This window comes from Solanum pennellii, chromosome 3 (genome assembly GCF_001406875.1).
Source record: "Solanum pennellii chromosome 3, SPENNV200".
Lineage (NCBI taxonomy): Eukaryota > Viridiplantae > Streptophyta > Magnoliopsida > Solanales > Solanaceae > Solanum > Solanum pennellii.
Window position 1 is genome coordinate 23,346,939 of NC_028639.1, and position 23,667 is coordinate 23,370,605.

Consider the following 23,667-nt stretch of genomic DNA (forward strand, 5'->3'; position numbering starts at 1 on the left):
CAAAGGATAAAGCAACTAGCATCAGATTGGAGGGCATGTTTTGCTGAATTAATAACACTGTTTGCTATGAAACATCCAAAAAATGTGCATGGTACATTAAGTAAATATCCATGATGGGTCAATGTTGCAATTTTTACATTTTCATTACAAAAAAATAAAAGAAGAAACTCTAGGTCTTGACTATACAAATTTTGAGGTAGTATGGTTGATAATCTCAGTGTCTTGACTGAATATACAAAATATGCAGTGTCATTCAGTGGGATTATTATTAGTTAGCTGCAAAACACTTTAATCTTCTATGCTTCAGAAAGATCGATGTTTTCACTGACGGAAGACATAGTTTCAGGGGACGGGTCTTGAGTCTCTTCGCTATCTGGTTGTGATTCATGCTTTGCAGCAGCTTGCAACACCCTGCTCTGAACATCAGTTGAAGAAGGTGAAGTTGGTAGTCCATTACGGTTTGTTTCCAACTTGCCAGCTGCCCATGTCATTGCCTGGCCTCCTAGAATAACTGGGGCCAAAAGTTGTCTGCAAAAATCAACACAGTAAGCATCTGTTTAATATCATCAAAGCTAACAATTTGCAGTGTAAACATACTCCCTCTATCCCAATTTATGTGGATCTTTCTTTTCTAGTCCCTCTATCCCAATTTATGTGAAATTTTCTTTTCTAATGGGTCCCAAACGGAATGACACATTTCCTTACTTGGCAAATGTTTAATGACACTATCAACATTTTACCTGTGTTGGATCCACTTAATTGGCAAAATGCACACAAAGAAGTACTCTTCTATTTAGAAATTCATTTATTTTAAGGATTTGAAACATATCAGTCTTTCCATATTTCTTATACTCTGTGCCAAACTACATTACATAAATTGAGACAGAGGAAGTAGTAAGATATCTCATATCACAAGCATGTACAAATTCTAACAAAGGTAATGGCATTTAACGAGTTTCTGGCAAAAAACATCATTTAGCTATGCTTCAAACTTAAACTATATCCTTTACTATCATGTGAACAAAACACATCCTTGAAGTATCTAAAATTTAACATGTTTCATCCTACCTAAACGCATGTTTAAGAAACTAACAGAACTAAGGCTGGTTTTCTTCTCTGCTTGTGCTTGGCCATGAGTATGTTTGCTATGTTGGATTTGGATTTTAGGAAGAGAAAAGAGGCACGAGATAAATTGAAAATGGAGAATAGGGTCTGTTGCTTGAGTTGAGAAATATACAGACAATAATCTGCTTAACTTCAGCTGCATTTCTCTTGTTTCGTGCAGTAAAAAAATTGCACTAAAACTAGCTGCTAATTCCAGAGGCAGCATCATAATGGGGGAATTCAAGGATATTAAGCAAAGGTTCCTTTTGCACGGGTTTTTTGGCACAGTATCGTGAATTTTAAATAAAACCATGGTAGGTAGAAGCTCCCACACTACTCAGTGTACAAATCTAACAGCTCAGTCTTTCTGAAGTCAAGGCACGTAGAGGATGGACAAACTCTTATTCATGCAACCAAACCACACTCAATCCCATGCAGTTAAATCATCTATGAACTCATTGTCGTTTAAACAAATAAAAGCATTTTTTGCTGGATGTAGAAGACAAGAGGGGAGAAACAAAATAGCTGAAAAAAAGGCCATGTGGTCATGCATAGCACGTCTTTTAGTCAAAGCTGTTAGTTGTTATCAAGAAAACTAACAGAAGGATGGATCTTGTAATAATTTAAACAGTTCAGCCATGACTTTTGTTCATTGTGGTAGTACGCGGATGTAGTTTTAAGTTGATGTAAATTTTTTGGCCAAAAACTCTCATTCAACAGAGAACCATGATAAAAAACAGATCTGGGAGAAAACATGACGGTTACTGATAAGACTGTCAAGATCTTCTGATATGATCTCATCATAAAACGGGCTATGTTTGAGTTATAATCATCTTCTGCAGTGTTAATGCATATGCTATAAGAATGGAACTATCCCTGACATGCTATAGACATTGAAAATCTATGGAACTCTACAAGACGTATTCAATTCTAGTTATGTACAAGAAGTATTCGATTTCAATTAGATTTCTTGGAGACTACTCTAATCTTAAACGCTAGTTTATGCCTATATAAAGGGTATTATATTTACATTTCGAATATTCCACAACCATCCTAGTTCGAGAAATACGCCATGATCTTATGAGAGAAGAATTAAGGGAAGTACAATTACATATTGATTTATCAATAAAATATACTTTTTTCTACATATTTTATTTATGGTTGATTTATTTTCCATATATTTAAAAATAATTTGGCAACTAATTGGCACACCACCTAGTGGAACCAAATCTACTCTTCATCTCTTCTCTCACTAATCAAATTAGCAAATCTAAAGCTAAAAAACTGCAAAGGTGGAGGAATGAGTACTTCAAGACTCATCTTTGAGTCATCAAATCTACACTTCGACAAGCCTTGAAGCAGGGACATTTGTAGACATTGAAAATTTATGGGACTACGCAAGACATATTCAGTTCTAGTTGAGACTCTACAAGAAGTACTCTATTCCAATTAGATTTCTTGGATGTTACTCTTACCCTAAACCCTAGCTTATGCTTATGTAAACGGTTTAAGACATCTTGAATATTCCGCAAATTCATGGAATATTCATAAAAAGATTAAATTCAAATCATAGTTCAAAAAATACACCACTAACGGCCTCAAATCAATGAGAGAAGAATCAAGAGAAAGAACAGAGTTGTACACATTGATTTATCAATAAAATAGTCTTGTTTCTTCATATTTTATTTATGGTTGATTTATTTTTCATATATTTAAAATTTGTTGGAAACATATGCATCTGCAGTTTCCCAGACTCATTGTACAAGTTAATCACAGATGGTACTCAACATCAATTGTGTTTTTTTGTGTCATAGTACATCTAACAGTTAATTCTCCTTACAAGTAAATTCCTATGTTCGTCATATATATATATATATATATATACATACATATAAACAAACGAGCTGTTTTTCCTTTCAAAGTAACTTCGTATGGTTGTCATATGCATATAGATCGAAGAGTTGTTTCTCCTTTCAAGTGAATTCCTAATAACTTCTCTTTTTAATCAAGACATAAAATTCCAACTTGTGTAGGCTAAGAGATTTTTTATTTTTATTTTTTGAAATTGGTAACTAGGCCAAGAGAATGATAAATCTGCCCCACATTTACAACAATAAATTCATTTCATTAGTCAACCCATAAACGATAAACAATGGGTGCGTTAGCTATTTCTTCACTTTATATTCTTTTAACCTTTATTCCATTTTAGTATAACTTTAGGACTGTGGCTCAAAGAACAAAAAAATGTATTAACACTATGTAAAAGATATATAGCATTTAACAACAATTCAATTCATGAAAAGGACTGTTACCTCACATCTTGTTTAAGATCTTCTGAATCCTCATACGAAGAAATTCGACGGTATAAAGTCTAGAAACAGAAAATAAATCCAGAATTTAGGAAATCAATTATCAGCTTAACATCTAACAAATAACAAGCTATTAGCAATGGTTTGGCTTTGCAACAACAGAACCCAGTATGAAAAAGTTAGTCCACTAATTTCAGTAGTTGTGCATGTATTCGGAATTTCGGACATAGGAAATTCTCTCTCTTTATGCATAAAGGAAGTTTATTTGAAAATAGAACAGTTACCTGACATAGGCCAAAAACTCCAACGTATTGTAGTGTTTTCTCCCACTCTAGAAAATAAAAAGAAAAAAATCTTAGTGTCTCCAGTTAGAACAAGTATCCAGTGATGCACTCTCTATCATTAAACAGAACAAAAGGCACTACTTTCTTGCCTCCTTGTCAAACTGAGAGTGAAGATCGTCACCGGAAAAAAAAGAAGGAAGGTCTTCTAGTGTGATAAAAATGAGGAAGGTACACAAGGTAAGCTATGGAAAACATTTATGAGGACATGAAAACCTATATTTCAATAAAAACCAGATGAACTGCTGGAGAGACTGCAATTTATATTAGTAGGCTAAATTAGTTTCGAGATCAGAAACATAATATAATAAGAGATCATCTTGTTTTATTAGTAATTTAAAGATCAACCTTAATATCGTGAAACCCAAAATTCCTATACGAAAAAAGTGGTCTGCTCCAAGTCCTACAGCATACTGTTGAAAATTGAACCTTGGGTTGAAAAAGGGAAGGTTTTCTTAGATTTTTGTGATTCATGAATTAATTATCTTAGTTTATGAATTCTAGAAGCTAACTGTATTACTCTTAGGATACATGTATTATTTTGTTCATGAGCCAGGAAAAAGGAAAAATTTAGAATTAAATATAGGAATGTACTAGACTAGGTACATGCTAGAAAAGTTCTATAAATACCTATGCACTATAGCCATTTTATGTATGCAAGTAGAGGGAAGTAAAGAAAAATGATTTCCTTTGCTTTTCTTCAAGAGAAAATGAGAGATTGAGAGTTTTCCTCCCCAAATTTTCCGACACATCTGACCACCCCCAAAAGAAGATCAAAGAAGCAATCACAGAAATTTTTTCTAACTTGAATATCTAAAGAGACTGACACAACCGAATTGGTTGAGGAAAAGGAACCCCCAGCGACCAAGCACTCCCGCCCCCAAAAGCGGAGACGAATAATCTGTACTTCTCCAATAAACATTATCTGTTGAATAAGCAAACCCAAAAATGGCAACTACGGAGAAATATGCAGATTATCAGAATATTTGGCAGAAATTGCAGACTCACCAACCAATGCATATGCTGCTGCTACCAAACCCTGCCAAGAGTGGATCACATAAGTTAGTGCAGCAAGCAAACAACATTTCAAGTGTGATAAAGCTAACCAAAATCTTGCATCATTAAGGATAGGAATAAGGCTTGGTAAACATGAAAAGGAAAAAAAGGCACGACATATCTATTTCATTATTCGTAAGCTTTAAACTTGGCATAATTACATGCATATTAACAAAGAAAGGGCAGAGATCCCAAATACATCTCAGGGAATTGCTCTACTAATGTATTTTGCTATGAGTTTAGGATGATTTTAACAATGAAGAATGACCATCCTTTATAGGTGACCAAACTTGGGCTCCAAGCATGAAGAAAAGAAATACAAAATTTGTCTTCCACAAATTTTAGTTTGATGTCCAAGTTTAATTCCTAGCCAAGTAAATTGGCATACGAGATTTTCTTCCATTGGATTTGACCTCACAAGGACCAAACCAACTCTTACAATCTCCAACTTGGCATGCATTTCGAGCATGGTATGAACAACTCCGGCCAAAACTTCTAAGCTTATTGGACAACCTCGTTGTAAGAAATAAGAATAATCATATCTTGTTGAACACACTAGCTCCATCTAGCAGTTATTCCCCCAGAGTTGCATCAGTTAATGCATACTCCCGCCAAGTACTTGCAATGTGCAAACTTGGCAAGCGGGACTATCTTGGTCAACATTTTGTAGCGTTATCGTCTGTGATAACCTTCTCGACTTTGACAGCTCCCTCTTCAACGACATCTCAAATGAAATGGAATCTCACATTACTGTGTTTGGTGCACTCATGAAATCTTTGATTTTTAATCAAATGAATAGCACTTCGACTATCACATTTTAGAGTTGATTCCAGCTGAACCGAACTCAATTCTGCCACCAAACCTTTCAACCAGATAGCTTCTTTCATTGCCTCCTTTGCTGCCATATATCTTGCCTCTTTTGTAGACAAAGCGACATTCGACTATAAAGTCGATTTTCAACTAACGACATTGCCAACGAGAGTAAAAATGTATCCAGTTGTGGACCTTCTTCATTCAAGATCCCATACATAGTCAGAATCTACATAATCAATACCTTCACTTTTTGGAAAGGTTAGGCCAACATCAGAAGCTCCTTTGAGATATCTCAATATCCACTTGACAGCTTCCCAATGCCTTTTTCTTGATTTGCCATGTACCCACTTACCATACTTACAGATTGAGCAACATCTGGACGTGTGCATACCATAACATACATAATGCTACCAACTATGCCAGCATAAGGAACCTTTGACATATGCTCCACCCCATCCATAGACTCTGAAAGGTTGAAATGAGAAGCTAACGGTGTACTTATAGGCTTGCTCTCTGCAGAACCTTTTCGATGTACCTCTATTGAGAAAGATGTACAACACTGTCTTCGCTTGAAATATCCATTCTAAGGATTTTCTTTGCAGCTTCCAAATTCTTCATGTTAAATTCCTTGCTCAACAGTTTCTTCAAAATATTTATCTTTGTGATATTGTTAGTAGCAATTAGCAATTAGCAATTAGCATATCATTAACATACAACGATAAATAAATTATAGAGTTACCAAGCATCTTCTTGTGATACACACAACTATCAAATGCACTCCTCGTGAATCCACGTGTAGTCATGAATGCATCAAACCTCTTGTACGGTTGTACCACTATCTAGGGGATTGCTTCAAGCCATACTAGGACTTCTTCAGTTGGCATACATGATATTCTTTTCCCTTGGCTAGGAAACCTTTAGGCTGATCCATATAGATCGTCTCTTCTATATCACCATGTAAGAAAGCAGTTTTGACATCAAGTTGTTCAAGCTCCAAATCATATTGTGCAACCAATGCTAGTATCACACAAATTGAGCTATGTTTCACGACTAGAGAGAAGATTTCATTGTAGTCAAATTCCCTCCTTTTCACGACTAGAGAGAAGATTTCATTGTAGTCAAATTCCCTCCTTCTGACTGAAACCTTTTGCAACCAATCACACCTTGAATCTTAGAATCTTTCACTTTTGGAATGCTTAATTTCTTTTTGTAGACCCATTTGCATCCAATTGTCCTCTTCCCCTTTGGCCTTTTAACTAAGACCCATATCTCATTTTGTGAACAGACTTCATCTTTCCATCATGGCTAACCGCCATTATGCAGCATCCTTGCAAGAAGTTCCTTTATATATGAGGAGGGCTCGAGATCCTTAATCTCTTCTTCTATAGCTACGAACGCATATGCAATCAGATTTGCTTGCTCCATAAGACATTCTGGTTCGTATCTGCCTTTTGTCCCTTCCTTTCGCAATTGTGTATGATTTCATTGACAACAAATTCTTCAGGATCTACATCTTTTGACTCATTAACTTGAGTCTTTTGATCCTTTCCTTGGTAAGCTCCACGACAACTCCACCTGCTTGTTGTTCTCGTTTCCTGATAACTCCACAAAAACTTTCTTTATGAGGATCAAGTATAAGGAATTCTTCAAAGGTAACATCTCTACTAACTAAAAATTTTAGTAAAGACAAACACCAAAGCTTGTACCCTTTTACTCCATCTACATACCCTACGAATATGACCTTAGCCCTTGGTTCAAGCTTTCCTTCATTAACATGATAATAAGCTGGACACCCAAATATTCACAAGTTTGAGGTGTCGTTGATGCTGGAGATAACTTGACAATATTAGAAGCACTCTGAACTGCTTCAACCCAAAATACTTCTGACATTTTGGCTTATAAGAGCATACAACAAGCCTTCTCAAGAAGATTTCTGTTCATCCTCTCGGCAACTCAATTTTGTTGTGGTGTGTGCCTAACCGTCTTATATCTTGCGATCCCACTAATAGACTGGATTGCCTGCAACCTCATTTACAAAGACCCATAAAGACAAAACAGCTACCCCATGAACCTTGGAGAAATTATTGAACTCTTCACTGCAAAAAACTCCAAGCCATTGTTGGTAGGAAAATTCTTGATTTCTCTCCATTTAATTCTCAACCAAAATCTTCCATTCTTTAAATGTTTTAAAGCATTACCTTCTGCCTTCAAGAAATGCAGTCAAACCTTTCCTGAAAAATCATCAATGAATGTGAGAAGATACCTCTTACCTCCCTTCAATGGAAGCTTAGAGGAAACCCATAAATCTAAATAGATGTAGTCTAACACCCCTTCCGTCTTGTGTTTGCCAGTGCTAAAGTTTACCTTATGCTTCCCTAAGACGCAGTGCTCACAAAATTCAAGTGTGTTGATCTTCTCACCATCAAAATGTTGTGGTTGCTCAAGATCTCCTGTCCTCGTACGCTTATATGACCTATTCTCCTGTGTCATAATCTTGCTTTGTCATCATCAGATAACTGCACTGTAGATGCATTTATATGCATTTATAGAGCCAACAATGGTGCTTCCTCCTAGTGTGTAAAGGTTATCCCCTAGCTTGGCCTTCGACTAAAGACCCTTTAGTCACTTTCATAGTCCTCTAGTCATGTACTTGTAGCCTTGTTTATCCAGAGTATCAAATTCTTCTTCTGATCAGGAACATGACGGACTTTTGTACTAGTCCTCATGATTCCATCCAAACCAGTGCCTTGGTATCAGAGCCAAAGTTTTATCTAAGTATGCTATGTGGTTGTAGCACTGTTTGAACTTCCACATCAGAAAATAATTGCTTTGGTTTTCTGTATTTCCAAATACTTTGTAGTAGAAGAGTAAGAACAAGTAATAATGAGTTTCATGAAGTTTGAAATTGGTAGATTTAGTGGGAATAACAACTTCAATATCTGAAAGATCTAGATGATGGCGTTACAGCGAAAGGAAGGTCCAATCGATGTTGTTGATGGAAAGTACCCTGATGACACATCAAATTCCAACAATAAGAAGATTGAAGGAGATGTATTGAGCTTAATCCAACTATCGCTAGCACCTAACGTTTTTTGTGAAGTGAGTAAAAGTACCAAGGAGATGACCAAACAGTTATTGGAAAGGCAGGAAGGACTTTACCAATGACAACAAAGATGTTACAACGACGTCTTCACACATTTAAGATGGAATCATGTACTTTGTTGCAAGACCATCTAGACGCTTTAAATAAACTTGTGATGGACTTAAAAACTGTCGTCATTAAAAAGAATGAGTTGACGAATGAGTTGACGCTTGCACGTGCTTTGCTATTTTCATTGACTTCAAAATATCGTGATATTGAAAATCAAATAATATATAGTAAAAAGCCTAGGGGCGGACCCACATGCACATATGAGGGTGCACGTGCATCCGGTAATTTTTTTAAAAAAATCGTATATATATGTATAGAAAGATGATAAATTGAACATATATTTAATTGGGCACCCTAACAACCAAAAGTTGCTTTGGGAGCACTGGTCGAACGCGTGAATTCTTTGCGCAGCTGCGCGAGTTTGATTCCCAGCGGAAGCAACAATATTTTTACTTGAAATTTTGAAGCCTTTTCTCTGAGAAAATGATCAAAATGGTCCTTAATGTTTTTTAATTAAATTTGAAGCCTTCTCTTTGAGAAAATTATCAAAATGGTCCCTAATGTATGGGGGTTGCCTTATTTTGATCCTTAATATATTTTGCATGATCCATATATTCCTTAATCTATTATAAAATGTAGGCAGAATGATCTGGTAGACCCTCGTACTTGAATCGATTTGTATTTTGAACCCTTCTACTTACCCCTTTGTCATCTGGACCCATAAACTAAATAAAACACAATATTTGAAACCCCTTTCTCATCATTTGTGTGTGCGTGTATTACACTCAATTTACACATGAAATTCCACGTCATTTTTTAATGACACGTTAGTATTATTATTATTTTTTAATGACACATCAAAAATTAAATATTTAAAATAAATAATATTTTTTTTAAATGTACAGTTCTTTTTCTCTCTCTATACTCATTTTTCATATTCCCACTTCATCTTCTTCCTCCCCACCCTCTTCTTCCTCCCCACCCTCTACCCTTCACCCAAAAATTAAAAATCACCACCTGCCCCTATCCATTTTCTTTTCTTCTCTTTTCTTACGGACAAAACACATATTCTTTTATATATCCCGCTGGCAACATGAAATTCCGATTATAGATTTCATCTTCCTCCTCCATCAATGCCGCCGCCGACCACCTTGTTCCTCCGCCAAAAGGGTGTTTTCCGATCATAGCCTCTTTTTGTTCCATTAAGCTTGTCTTCATACAAAAAAAAAAAGTTTCCTCCATTTAAACTTGTCTTTTACCAAAAAAAAAAAAGTGACATTGAGAATGAGAGTCTTGAAAAGAAAATCTTGAATTTTAAATTGGATCTAAATTAATCTTTCTTTGTTTCCTTTTATTTTCCTTACTTCTAAGGCTTTTGTAGTTGAAACTTTACTCTTTAATGATTATTTGGTGAAACTAAAATGAATTTTTTTTAAAAATAAAATCTGGGTCTACAAATGGGGTGAGGGTGACTGAAAAGAGGAGTTGACGCAAAGATGGAGTGGTGGATAGTTGAAACCCGAAAGAGGGGTTGGTGCGGATATGGAGTTGGGGATGGCTAAAAAGGGGGGTTAGGACAGATCTGGGGTGAGGGATGGCTGAGAAGGGGGATTGAAGTAGCAGGTTTGCTGATAAGGAAGGTTGGGGCGGTGATAAGGGTGGGGTGGGGGATGAATGAAGAAGATGAGGTGAGGGGAAGAAGAAACTTTTTTTAAAAAAATATTATTTTATATTTTTTAAAATTAAATATGTTCTTCACTTGCCTTTGGGTGTGTGTGTTACACTCTCTCGCCAACTCATTCATTTTAATGCCACATAAGCATGGTCAATGGTCAGAATGGTTTGAAATATTGTGTTTTAATGAGTTGAAGGGTTCAATTGACAAATGGTTAGGTAGAAGAGTTCATAATACAAATGCATACAAGTATAGGGGTTCATCAGATCATTTCGCCTAAAATGTACTCAATTTGATCTTTTTCCCTAAAAGTAAAAAGTCATCAAAATTTTGTGTTAAGTTTAAACCTGAGTTCCACTAAAAAATAAATCCAAAAACTTTTTCGTTCCCCTTCTAAGCCATAGCCGAAAAGTTTGTCCAATTTTATCCTTCTTTCATCTCAATCAAATTTCACTTTCTTAGAAATTCCAAAGAATATATATTAAAAGTGATTTGTGGCAAAGAATCAACCCCAAATTAAAACTCGTTTTTGCCGCCTCATTTGGCCCCACCCCCTTTCTTAACCACCCTTTTTTGTCACTCGGTTCCATTCCTTTCATTGAATTTAAAAACAAATAATTTTCCCTAACACAATTTTAAACAATATATAAGACTCCAAAATTAAAGTCCTACCAATTTTTTTTCAAGCTATTTTTTAAAAAAATAATTTGTTGTTGATTCTTGTGCTTTGAGATTGATAGATTTTTGAAGAAAAATAGTTCTTCTCAACCAAGGGTTAGTTTTAGACACATGGTTCAAGGGTTCATTTTCTAGATGGTTGGAGTATAATATGAAAAAAAGATGTTTTATTTTGCTTATGTTGTTAACGTTACCCTTGTCTCCTAGTCTTACCCTCGAGTCACTCATAGTAATGCACCCCCTATCTTTAAATCCTGGGTTCGCCTCTGAAAAAGTCTATCACTCTTGAGCAAGTGTGGCAAACACTTAACTCTTGTGATGTGTGAAGGCATTTTGAAGGAGCTACTGGGCTCTTTGTAAGAGGTCGTACTAGCCAACAGGGAAGAATCAAATCAAAGTAAAAATTAAAATCTCGCATGAACAAGAAGAATGCGGAGTGTTGGGGCTATCACAAGATGGGGCACTTTGGACAAGATTGTCCTATGTCAAAGTCCAAGGAGAAGACGAGTGCATCCATTGTTGAGCAGGTACATGATTTTGAATGATGAATATATACTAACAACATCATGCAATAGTGGAGTCTATGGCAACAAATGGGTATTAGACTCTGGTTGTACTCTATATATGACATTCCAAGAAGATTGGTTCAACAGCTATGACACAAGTGGAGGAACCGTAGTAATGGGCACTAATGCAACTTGTAAATAGTTTGCGTTGGTTCAGTTTGGGTTCGCTACCATGACGGAATCACGAGGACTATTACAAAAGTTTGTCATGTTCCTTGTGCCCCTCTCACAAAGAACCCACTAGCTTCGTCTCCTTCAAAATGCCTCCGCACATCACAAGAGTTAAGTGTTTGCCACATTTGCTCAACAGTGATAGGCTCTTTGCTATACATCATTGAATTTTTAATATCACGATATTTTGAAGTCAATTAAAATAGCAAAGCACATGCAAACGTCTCCTCATTCTTTTTAGTTTTGACAGTCTGTAAGTCCATCACAAGTTTATTGAACACATCTAGAGGTCTTGCAACAAAGTACCCGACTACATTTTAAATGTATAAAGACGTTGTTGAAACAACATCCTTCTTGTCACCAATTAGTCCCGGTAAAGCCCTTCCATCATTTTCCAAAGTTATTTGGTCACCTCTTCGGTACTTGTACTCACTTCACAAAGAAGGTTAGGTGTAAGGGATAGTTGGATTACACTAAATGCATCTCCTTCAAACTTCTTTTTGTTGAAATCGGATGTGTCATTGGGGTACTTCCTGTTAATAGCATGGACTGAACCTTCCTTCCGCAGTAACGTCATCATCTGGATCTTCCATATATTGAAGTTGTTATGCCCACTAAATTTATCAATTTCAAACTTATTGAAACTCATTGTTACTTGTTCTTCCTCTTTCACTACAAAGTATTTGAAAATATAGAAAACCCAAGTAGTTCTATTCTGATGTGGAAGTTCGAACTGTGATGCAAGCACAGAGAATACTCAGACAGAACCAAGCTCTGATACCAATTGTTAGTGAAAACATGAATAATAAAGAACAAGGAAGAACAATAATATTTAATGTGGTTTGGATACGTCCACTAGAGAAGAACTGCCTGTATATTAGCAAAGAAAGGGGAGAGATCTCAAATACATCTAAGAAGATTGCTCTACTAATTCTCTACTCTTCTAGTGTATTTTGTTATGTGTTTAGGATGATTTTAACAATGAAGAATGACCATCCTTTTATAGGTGGCCAAACAGGGGCTCCAAGCACAGCGAAAAGAAATACAAAATTTGTCTTCCACAAAGTTTTAGCTTGCTCTCCAAGTTTAATTCCTAGCCAAGTAAATTGGCACATGGAATTTTCTTCCATTGAGTTTGACCCCACAAGGACCAAACCAACTCTTTCACTTTGTTGTCTCATGCACCGACCTCTACTACTTCATCAGAAATGGCATCTGGTTCATGCTATGTTGCTTCTTTCGTTCTTCATCATGCTCTTTATACTGCCTTATAGCTTATTTTCAGATTTGTTAAACAATAGAATAGATTATTTCAAGTGTTTCTACCGCATTTGTGGATTTTTTTTAATGTTTGTACATAATAGCTATGTGAATAGACCTTTTCCATTCACTATAATCTCAAAGATTAAATAATACAATATAAAATTTGTTGATTCGCGATTGGAATCTAATGTACAAATGCATAATACTTTCAGTGTGTAAATATACAACACACTTTCTTTAGAGAATTTTGTCCAAGTAAAAATATTTATAACTCAAAAGTCACTAATCTTTTTTCAGTCATGCAAAAGTCATCTAATTGAAGTCTAGCTAACTAAAATTCAGAAGATGTGGCTCTCTTGATAATTTAATAGCTGGATGAAAAAAATTATGTACTAACTCCATATTAGTACCCAACCCGGCCCATTTACCAAATAGATAAAACCACAAACCCACCAATTCAAGAACATGTACTTTTGCATAGTTTTTATTTCTGCACAGCATAATTTCTAGAGGAGAAGAGAGAGATAAGGTGCGACCTAATATGCTCTAGAATCGGTAGGGTTTGTGCTTTTATATGAACTGATTTGGAAAATAGTTCATGGGTTGGGTATTGAAATGGGTTAGTACATATAATCCTTTTTATGAAGCATTTTAAATGATTAAGAGAGCCACATCAAAAAATTTCGGTCAAGACATGTATCCTTCGACCGTGTTTATTGTACTCACAACTTACCTAAGGTTTAGTTTTTAAGTGACAAAGAAAAGACAGCGACTTATCTGTTATTAACCTTCACATGGATGACCATGAATGAAATCTTTCTACTTCCTACTTGTGTGTTACAATTATGAGTTGTTATTTGAGTTGAATACGTGCTAATTTAAATAACAAGTTGAGGATACTCCAATTTTGTGAAACAACACAAAAGAATTTCTATGTAATGAACTTCCTTGAAGCTATAAACATGTATGTTCAGATTATATTTTGAAGAAACATAAGATATTATTTTGAAGAAACTACTTCTAACCATATGGACTCACTTTTTCTATCTCTCAAGTCTCATATGATTCTCTCCAACAACATACCCGGTATAGTCTCACAAGTGGGGTCTGGGGAGGGTGAGGTGTTTGCAAAAGGTTTATTCGTTGGAAAAGCAATATTAATCAGAATAGGCAACAGAAAGAATATGAGAAAAAGAGAAATTTCATTAGGAGAAATCCGTCCATCTAACTTGAATAAGTTATATCTTTATTTAGGGTAAAAAGAGGAACAGTTGCATGAGGGGAACTAAAAGCAGGATAGCAGGTGTTTTATTTGTATAATGTAAGTAGAAGAGAAGGGGAAGCGAAGTTGAATTCCACTTTTAACTTCTTCAACTCTCAAATATAGGTGAAAGGAGGTTTCGCTTTTCTGGCTGAGGGAAAATTAAGAACACTCTCAAGGGAATCAAAAAAGACTCAGTTCCTTTCTTTAATCAAACATAGCGTAACAAGAATTGAGAGTTGAATGCAATAAATCAAGGCAGTGATAGCAGTAAAAGAGATATTTCATCAGGAGAAAACCCAAAGTACATAAATGGAGAAAAGTGTCCTTGGTTACACCAACAGAGGATGAAACCCTAAGAATCAATATATAGGAGACGGGAGACCGTGAAACGTTTTTGTTATAGCCATTTAGTAAGACAAATGAGGAACCTGAGTTAAACCTGTTTGGCATTATCTGGAAAATTTCCCAGTAATGTAGAACAACGCATGTGGAGCTGGGAAAGATGGAAGTAGAAGGTTAAGGAGTTAGAGAATGGGAATCACCCCGAAAGTGTCATGGACCGTATGGGAAAAAGGAACTACTGAGGATTTCAAGGTAAAGAGAATTCAATCAATCAGATAAAATGAGCTTCCTAGTTTCTTGAGTGAGTACAAGACATTTCTACTTGTATAGATGATTGGATGGGCTTTGTAGAGAAACACATAATTAGAGCTTCTGGTTGATATGCAAAAATTACTAATATACAGTAAGCCAATTGAGAGAAAAAAGGAAAAGAGAAATGCTTTATAAGACTTCAAGCATGTAACACATTCAGAAAGTCTTACCACTCCATATCCAACAACTTGTAGTGGTGTTGGGTTGATTTCCTCAAAAATTGCCTCAGCTTCCTGAAAATAACCAAAAATGGCATATTACTGAAACAACCACCTTCTTTTCTACTAGTAGGCAATAGCTTTATAATTCTTGTTCAGCGCATAGTTATATATCCAATATTTACCGATAAAATGGCATAGAATACTGATGCGGTCGAGAACTGTTCTTTCCAGACAAATCTATTACATACATGTATGTTTCAAGTAAAAAGGGGGTAAATCAACCTCTTTCATGAAAATAAAAAACCAGAATAATCCTCTAAAGCCTTCAGATTACTTGGAATCAAAAGCTTATCAACATTATAATCCTACAAGTCAAAATTCAGTTTAATGAGGTAGAATTATATCTCAATCTTTCAGGGGAAATTCAAAATACAATTAAAAGCCTAACCGCATTAAGTTAAAATGTTATATAGAGAGATCTATTTTAAGAATTAAAAATTAACCCAGATTATTCATCAAAACAAACATTAGATTATAACTTACTTAAGATTTAAAGGGAACTTGAATAAGTTAAGTTCATGTTTACTTTTACAATCTTAAATAGAAGATACCACAAGTGAAATACAAAAGAAAAGAAAAGAAAAGAAAGAGTAGTCATTTCACAATTTAATGGGTGAAGAAAGCACATTTAAAGCTTTATATCATAGGGAGAGGGGGGAAAGAGACAAAAAGAAAAAAGAAAAATCTGATTTGTCCATCATCTTTAGTTCTTCCAGATTTAGCAAAATCAGTGAAAGGGCAACAGAAAAATGATAAGATCCCATTGATTTCTCCAATAAATTCAGTTTCCTTAGGTATTACAACTTTAAATCATAGGCAAAAAAAGAAGATCTCTCTTGATATGTGTTCATGCTGCTTGTTTACTGTATTAATCTAAGTTGCTCAAACTAGGGTGTAGGTGTCCGATATGGGTCCGGATCTTGACGTCGGATATTGTATGATCTAAAATTTAAGATTCGGAGATATAGGTCCATGTATGGATACGGGTGCAGGGATTTTGCTAGAAATAATTCAAATATCTAAAAATGGAGTTATAAAACCTAAATTATGAGATATTACGTGGAAAACTTGAGAAGAAAATATTGATCAAAAGGAGAATCATGGAAGGAATAAAAGGAATGGGAGTGTCAAGAGAAATTTATTCATACAAGATATTTCACTTTCTTCAAGTCCACCTTAGTTTTTATTTTGATTAGAGAAATCACTGAATCCGTCCAGAATTTCCCCCTTAAATTTGGTCAAAGTACCCAGAACTGGTTGACCAGATCAGGTACAGATCCACACCACACCCATGTCGTGTCGACACGGCTTTGGCACCGAAAGTGAAGAGTCCGAGCAAAGCAACATAGGCATTAAACAATTTTCCCTAAAGAAAGATCATGAAGGTTGCCTCAACTTTCTTCTATTTCGAAGAAAGTTGCAGCAGAAATTCACAAAATAGATGGTCATACAGTATAAAAAATAATTCCAACGGCATGCAACAGGAAGCGGCAAACAAATTATGCACTGTTAAGGAAACATTTGGAGTGAGAAGCAAAATGGTGTCACCAAATCCAACGTTTAGAAGGGTTATGCAAGAAAGAAAGAGGTTGATATTTCACGAAACAATTTACATCTCCAGGAGGGATGGTCGTGAGCATTGTGAAAGGTCAAGCAGCATATTTTTACCATAAAGTCGTATTATGATTTATAATGCCTTATAAAATATTGATGAGGGAATTCATGGTGGCCTGTTTATAGGGAAAATGGCTGAGATAACCTTCTTACTTTGGTTACTTTGGAAGTGACTGATGGTGCCTTCCAAATCATAAGATAAGAATTGAGTTTCTGTCAATAGCTGTTTATTTTTATAAGAGGTAGAAGAGTCAGAACAACATTTTCCACTGCAAGTGGTTCGCTGAATTGGCTGCTATTGTGCTTGTTTTACAATAAGTCATGCAATGTCAGTTGACAATTTCCTTAATTCGTAAATAGTTGGTACATTGTTGGGGTAACGAGAAATATTGGACAATCATCCACTTATTTTGATATGCTTGGTTAGAATAGAACAAAAGAGAAGAACGTTCATAATATTAAATATCTGGTTGTATCTGATGCGAACTTTTGGTGTTTGGAGAAGTAGCTGACTTGTCATAAATCATGATGATTAGCATATCATGTGTGTGACTTCACTGTTGTATAGATCAAATAGTTTACTTTTTTAATAAAGACATCTTTCAGTTTTTGATATTTTAACAGGAAGATGGGCACAGCCTTTGGACCCTCAGCAATCATAGGGCTCACTTTAAGAAAGTCAAGAAACATATTAGATACCTCATTGAGGATTGTCAATGTAGTCTCAGGTTTCAACTCCTTAATGCGGAGGCCCTCTTCAACCCAAGACCGAAAGCCACCTTGGACCAAATATGGTCTCTGTAACATTAAATAAGAAAATAGTTATCAACCAAACGGGGCACACTTTGGAATCTGAGAAGGATATATAAGATCATAATCTTTTAAACACATAAAGTGTATCAGTACAATAACCACTTGAGGACCAAATTTTGCACTCTTGCATCTACATGCAAAGTCCTAATGTTTATTAAGTAACTGTACATCTCTTGATATCAGCAAGGCATGCAAGATTACTATTCATAAGTCCATTGTCATCACAAATTGAACATTCTATTAGCAATAACCAAGTAAAACTGATCAAATTAATTACTATTACTAGAAGTAAACAGGCAAAAAAGGAGAGGAAATACATACCAGAAGATCTTTAAAGAATTAAAATGAATCAGCATGGTGCTAAGTTACAAAGGAGTACACACAGATCTGAGGATTTCAAAGCTTAAAGTAGCCGAATCCCCACATTTATTTCTAACTGATTAGGTTTCTAAAAAGTACCAGAGGTAAAATGTTTAGACCATACAGTTCCCTCTTTCTTCACATTATTCTTATTCATGACTTCTGCTACCTGTAACTTCATGACAAGTACCACGGGAGATTGACATTTAGCAAATATACTTGCCTTGATTCCAAGTCTTCGGAGTGACCTTGCAATGCCCTTGGAACGGTTACCGTCAGCATCCATAACTATAACCTGAGACCTGTCCTATAGGTTGGTAATGGAAGTGTCAATACAAAAATAGTAATGAAAAGTCAATGGGGAAGGTAAGAATAAGAATCTTTTACCATTAAAAGTTTCTTTACATGTTCTAAGAAAGAAAACAAGAGCATGATTTAATAAGCACAGGTTACTTCAAGAGAAAATAAATCCGGCACAAGGCATATTAGCTCTTTGCTCCTCAAGTTGTGGCACAAATGAAAGGACATAGAGGAAACATCGGGAGAAGTTCTTTTGAGCAACATGTTTTTCAGGAGTTAAAATTTGAATTTGAACAAATGCAAAGACGATTGCATAGAAAAGGCAAAACTGGACATATATCTATTTTACTTGAACAATCTTCAAGTTCCTAATGACAGCAGCTAGCAGGTAGTCATCAAGTTCCCTTCCACTCTTGAATAGCTTCCTTGTAGATCCATCAATCTGACAACATTTTAGCAATATACAGAAGGAAAAAGAGGGCTATTAATTGAAAGACATGACTCTTTTAGAAAGCTCGATCCTGCCAAAAGAAATTAATAATCCAACCCTTGAACTTGATATACTAACCTCAGGTAGTGTTACATTGGCAAAACGAAACCGAGCAGCGCGTCGAAGATCAGGAATGCCTTCTTTCTCTCTGAGATCCTTCAGAAAAGGATAGAGGAAGAAAATATAAAACATTTGGTCATGTTTATGTTAGGATATCTAAAATATTTGGTCCATGTGTTCAATCAGAGCACTATTTACTGAGATAATGCAATGGAATACAGTGCACAACAAAGGTCTCAGCATATTTGGCATACACCATTCTGCCGAAATACGAGACTTGATAAATATGCAATGCCTTGCCTCAGGCCGGATATCAATGAGTACAGCCTTCCCGTCTCCTTTCAGAAGCTCAAAGCTTGACTTGGGAGATAAATCACCAGCATATCCACCATAAGTCAATTTCCAATAAAAAGCCCTGCAGAAATCTGATAAGCAATTTAACTTTCTGTACAAGTTAAACTGACATTTTGGGAAGGGAGGGAGAACTTTAATTGTGATAGGAAAATAACAGGAAACAATGAGATAAGGAGTAGAAGGGTGCTCATACCAAAAAGAAGTTGATACCGCAAGGAAAAGGATAAATGGAATAATTGGGTCACTTGGATCCAAGCCAAGACTCCTCTCCAGACCCTCCAAAGCAACATAGCCCTGCCAATTACAGTGTCACAGAGCATACCATCGTGTAGAAGAAGAATGAGTATTTTTCAAGTATGGAAAGAAACCTACACTATAACCTTACAAAGATGCAAAACAAACAGATGAATGAAATCTAAAGCATAACCTCAATCAGAAGCATAAGAAAGTAGATGGAATGTGAAGTACAATATAACCTTAAAAGGAAGCAAAACAAACAGAAGGTTGTGTGCTGTTTATTCTCTTATGAGGAAGAGCAATCTACTACGTTAATCCTTGATATATATACCTCCTTAAGCTGATATTTACGCTTCAAAGACTAAGGACGTACCAAACATTTGCACACGAAGAATCCCTAACGTCATACCTGTCCCAGAGCGGTCCCAAATGGAGTAAGAAGCTTCACTGCGCGCTCTTCAGACACATTTAGCAGATCCTGGACTTCCATAGGGAGCACCTCCTTCACAGACCCGTAAGAATACACAACAAGTGTGGCACCTCGCGATACCAAATCCTCAACAATGAGAATTATATGTCTCAATCCATCAATAGCTAGAAGCCCAACTCTACCAGAGACTTCTTTCAAGCCAGTTGAAAAGGCTGCTACACCATTACCTGATGAATCCCCTGTTTTGTCCACTGTGGATGTTAATTTACTAATCACATCATCAACTGCCTGAGTAGCACCTCTAACAGCTGATGTAACAGACGAGCTAATTCCATCAAGTGAACTGTTCAAATAACTTTGTCCGTTCTCAACTGAACCAGTGATTGACTTATTGACTTGAGAGAGAACGTCCAAAGCAGATGATTTCACATTGGATAAGGAACTTGTATCCAAGTCCATTGAATCCAATATCGAGGCAGGGTTTCCCTGGGTGAGATCTACCGTAGTTATGGACTCTAAATTAGCAGACTCTGGTGAGAAGTTAGCAATATTGACCAAGTCATCATTAAAACCCATCATCTCCTCCCTTCCAACAGGTACTGCAGAACTATCTACAAATTTCAGATTTCCAGTGCTATTGGAGCGAGCGTCACTAGTCAATAATTCACAATTGACACCATCAATTACATTCTGGCAAGAAGTACAAATGCTATCACTGGAACTGGACAGACTGCTATTTTGTACAAACTGTGAGTACAAGAATATAGGTGATTGTCCTCGCAATGAAGGTCCATTAAGATGAAATGAAGTAGACAAGTCCACGACATTGCATTTCAGCTGGTATGTTTTCCAACAGGAGGAAAAGGATCTCAACCCCCCATAGAAAGGAATCTGCAGGAGCATAAGTTTACATATCTGTAATTACCTCTGACAACAAAAACCTTCCAAGTCTATAAAGATACATAATTGGATAGTATGGTCGCCGAAAAAATGTGACGTTAAATTTCAAAAGCAATATCACGATTGGTCTGACTGGAGCATTGGGCAAGTAAGGGTGCATTCATTGTGAATGACTACTATTTTTCCTGAAATTTTTGTCTAAAAAGGACAAGAAGTAAGAGACAATGGGAATGAAGCTTTTGTTGATTGAAAACCAGGAGCTGCAGATTATCAAGATAGTTATATAGCTACACAATAGCTAATTGTACAAATTTAAGTGTATTCACATCTTTTAACACACACAAAAAAAAAGAAAAAAAAACACTTTGCTACCTGCGAATGTGAAGAAGAGCAAGCAGTAGCCGAACACACAGGTAAAGTTGCCATCAACTATTGCTCCTATTCACCAACCTCTCATCTTCTGCTTATAACAAACAATAAGTAGAGTCAAGACACCAAAATATGATTACTTGGGAATATTAGGCAAAAAAGACAAGTTAGGATTATCCATTCATTACCAACGAATGAATTCAAAGAAGAAGATGTCATTTGGAGAATCGTGTGGCTTTCTTTTAATCCATTCATTACCTTCATCTTCTTCTCTGCCTCTCATTCTCTCCCCACCCCCCCCCACCCACCCCCATGGGCCAATATCATTTTCTTTTCTTTATTTGCTTCTCAATTATTTTATCACCTATACGTATATACAAAATATATATTTTAATTACACTCAAATTTTATTCATAAATTCATATTGTATTTTGGATATCTTCACAACTCAAATTATTTGTCAATAGAGTTGCACTAATATTTAGGGCATGTTTGGAAGGACAGATAATTATTTGGTCAACAAGTAATTAATGTGATTGGTAAGATGTAATTACACTCTATAATTCATACACAGAGGTTGTGATTTTTGGTAATTACATGGTGTAATTACTCTCTTATTACTTTTTATTTTTTTTCACTTCTAATTTTAAGTTCTTTTTATTTTTATTATTCTAAAAATTTGAAGAAGTTTATTTTTTATTTTTTAGTATTATATTTCATTTTCTTCTTGTTCTCAACCTTATTTTACGTAATTCTATGTAATTTTTCTGTATTATCTATTTATTTAGGTCATGCTTATTTTCTCATTAGCATAATTTCATTAATATTCTAATTTTAAAATTAAAATAAAATTTATTATTAAGTAAGGTTATAGACTTACATTTTTTTTATTACGAAAAAATAAAAAGAAATCATATTTATTGTATGTTGAAATTTATTATAAGAGTATTATGTTAAATTTTTTGTTTTGAATTCATAATTTATGTTATATTTTCAATTCATTTGTTTTAGTAATATTGAATTTACATTGCACGTCATTTTTTAATTAGACTTGATAGATTATATTTTGGTCAAACATTTAATAATTTATCACATTTTATTTATATATTATTCTTTTTATGAAGCATGTATTTCACGATGTTTGTAGAAACTTCATACTTTTAGTTGTTACAATCAATTCAATTGAAGTATTTTAATTTAAAAAAATATAAATCAAATAATTTTTCCATAATATTAATTAATATATTTAAAAAAAGAATATGCATATTGAATATTTAATTTAATGTCATTTATAAAGTTTCTTAATTGTCTAATATAAATTTTAAATGATTAATTTTTATTTTTAAAATTTATTATAATTTATGATTGCAATTGTGCATCCAAAGAGAATTTGTATAATTGCACTGTGACATCCAAATAGGGCGTGTGTAATTATAGTGTAATTACACTGTGGCAATCAAATTGCTCAGTGTAATTACTAGATAATGTAATTAGCTAGTAATTATTACCCTGGTAATTACACCAATTCCAATTACCAAGTGGCTTTTCAAACAAACCCTCAAGTTAAAATTATATGACTTAAATAAAATACAAATTATATTTGGCTTCGTCATTTAAGTTGAAAATACAAGCCCAACTCTTTCTCTTCAAGCCAAAGTCCTCTAAAACTGCTCGAAGACCAAAATATCTCCAAAACCATAACTCACAAGTCACAACATATAAAGGAGTCTTTATTAGACTAGAAAGAAGAAGAACACAAAAAAAAAAATAGAAAAACACTACTCTTCAATGGTGATCTGCAAGTCTTTATCTCCATGTTGTGAGCCGCAAGTTTTCATATCTTCACGATTGTGATCAATGTTTGGCTTCACATTCATGGTGAAGTTTCAATAAGTATTTCGTCGATCCAGAAGAAAGATAAACTCTTGAGTTGACAATCGTAAGAAGAAGAATCAAAGGATTATAACTTTTTCATTAAATTTTATAAAAATGGTAATCGTTTTATAAATTATTGAAATATATTGCTTATAAATTGGCACACCTAGTGGGACACACTTTAACTCTATTCTCTTCTCTTCAAAAGTCAAAGTTCAATAACAGTAAGATAGTTTCCACAAAGGTCAACTTGAAATTCGCATCCGCAAAAACTGTTGGATCCAAATTCTCTCCAAAGTTTAAAAGTATCAGTATGACTACAATGAATATCAACTCTAAATTCGACACTTATAAGGATGTTGACTCTACAAATGACTTGAAAGTTTTCTTAAAGATTGTTGGCCAAATTAGAAAAATTAAAGTCGAAATATTGGAACAACAAGTGCTTCAAACATCATCCAAGTCATCTCATGTTTTTGATTTATAATCTCAAGAAGAAGGAATATCTTCTTGTATATTCTAGAACGGGGGAACATCACTGAGGTGGTAAAATCAACTTTGGATCGGTTAGGGTTGTCACAAGAATGTTATCTTCAGTC

The 23,667-nt window shown here is 35.0% G+C and overlaps 1 protein-coding gene across 3 annotated transcripts; it reads right to left on the reverse strand.

Moving 5' to 3' along the window:
- Window positions 1-67: 67 nt before the first annotated feature.
- On the reverse strand, window positions 68-21,481 carry LOC107013706. Of its 3 annotated transcripts, XM_027915838.1 has the most exons (14): window positions 21,382-21,481; window positions 21,197-21,284; window positions 19,904-20,815; window positions 19,451-19,551; window positions 19,102-19,318; window positions 18,922-18,999; window positions 18,703-18,795; window positions 18,277-18,360; window positions 17,580-17,678; window positions 15,216-15,278; window positions 4,763-4,793; window positions 3,698-3,744; window positions 3,417-3,475; window positions 297-528 (listed from the first exon to the last, which is right to left on the reverse strand). In XM_027915838.1, the coding sequence occupies exons 2-14, from the start codon at window positions 21,248-21,250 to the stop codon at window positions 297-299; spliced, it is 2,070 nt and encodes a 689-aa protein (XP_027771639.1). In that variant the 5' UTR covers window positions 21,251-21,284; window positions 21,382-21,481. The 3 variants fall into 3 exon arrangements, with proteins under 3 accessions (XP_015069065.1, XP_027771638.1, XP_027771639.1); XM_015213579.2 differs by lacking the exon at window positions 21,382-21,481 and having other exon boundaries at window positions 68-528; window positions 19,204-19,318; window positions 21,197-21,375; XM_027915837.1 differs by lacking the exon at window positions 21,382-21,481 and having other exon boundaries at window positions 68-528; window positions 21,197-21,375.
- Between the last annotated feature and the right edge of the window lie 2,186 nt (window positions 21,482-23,667).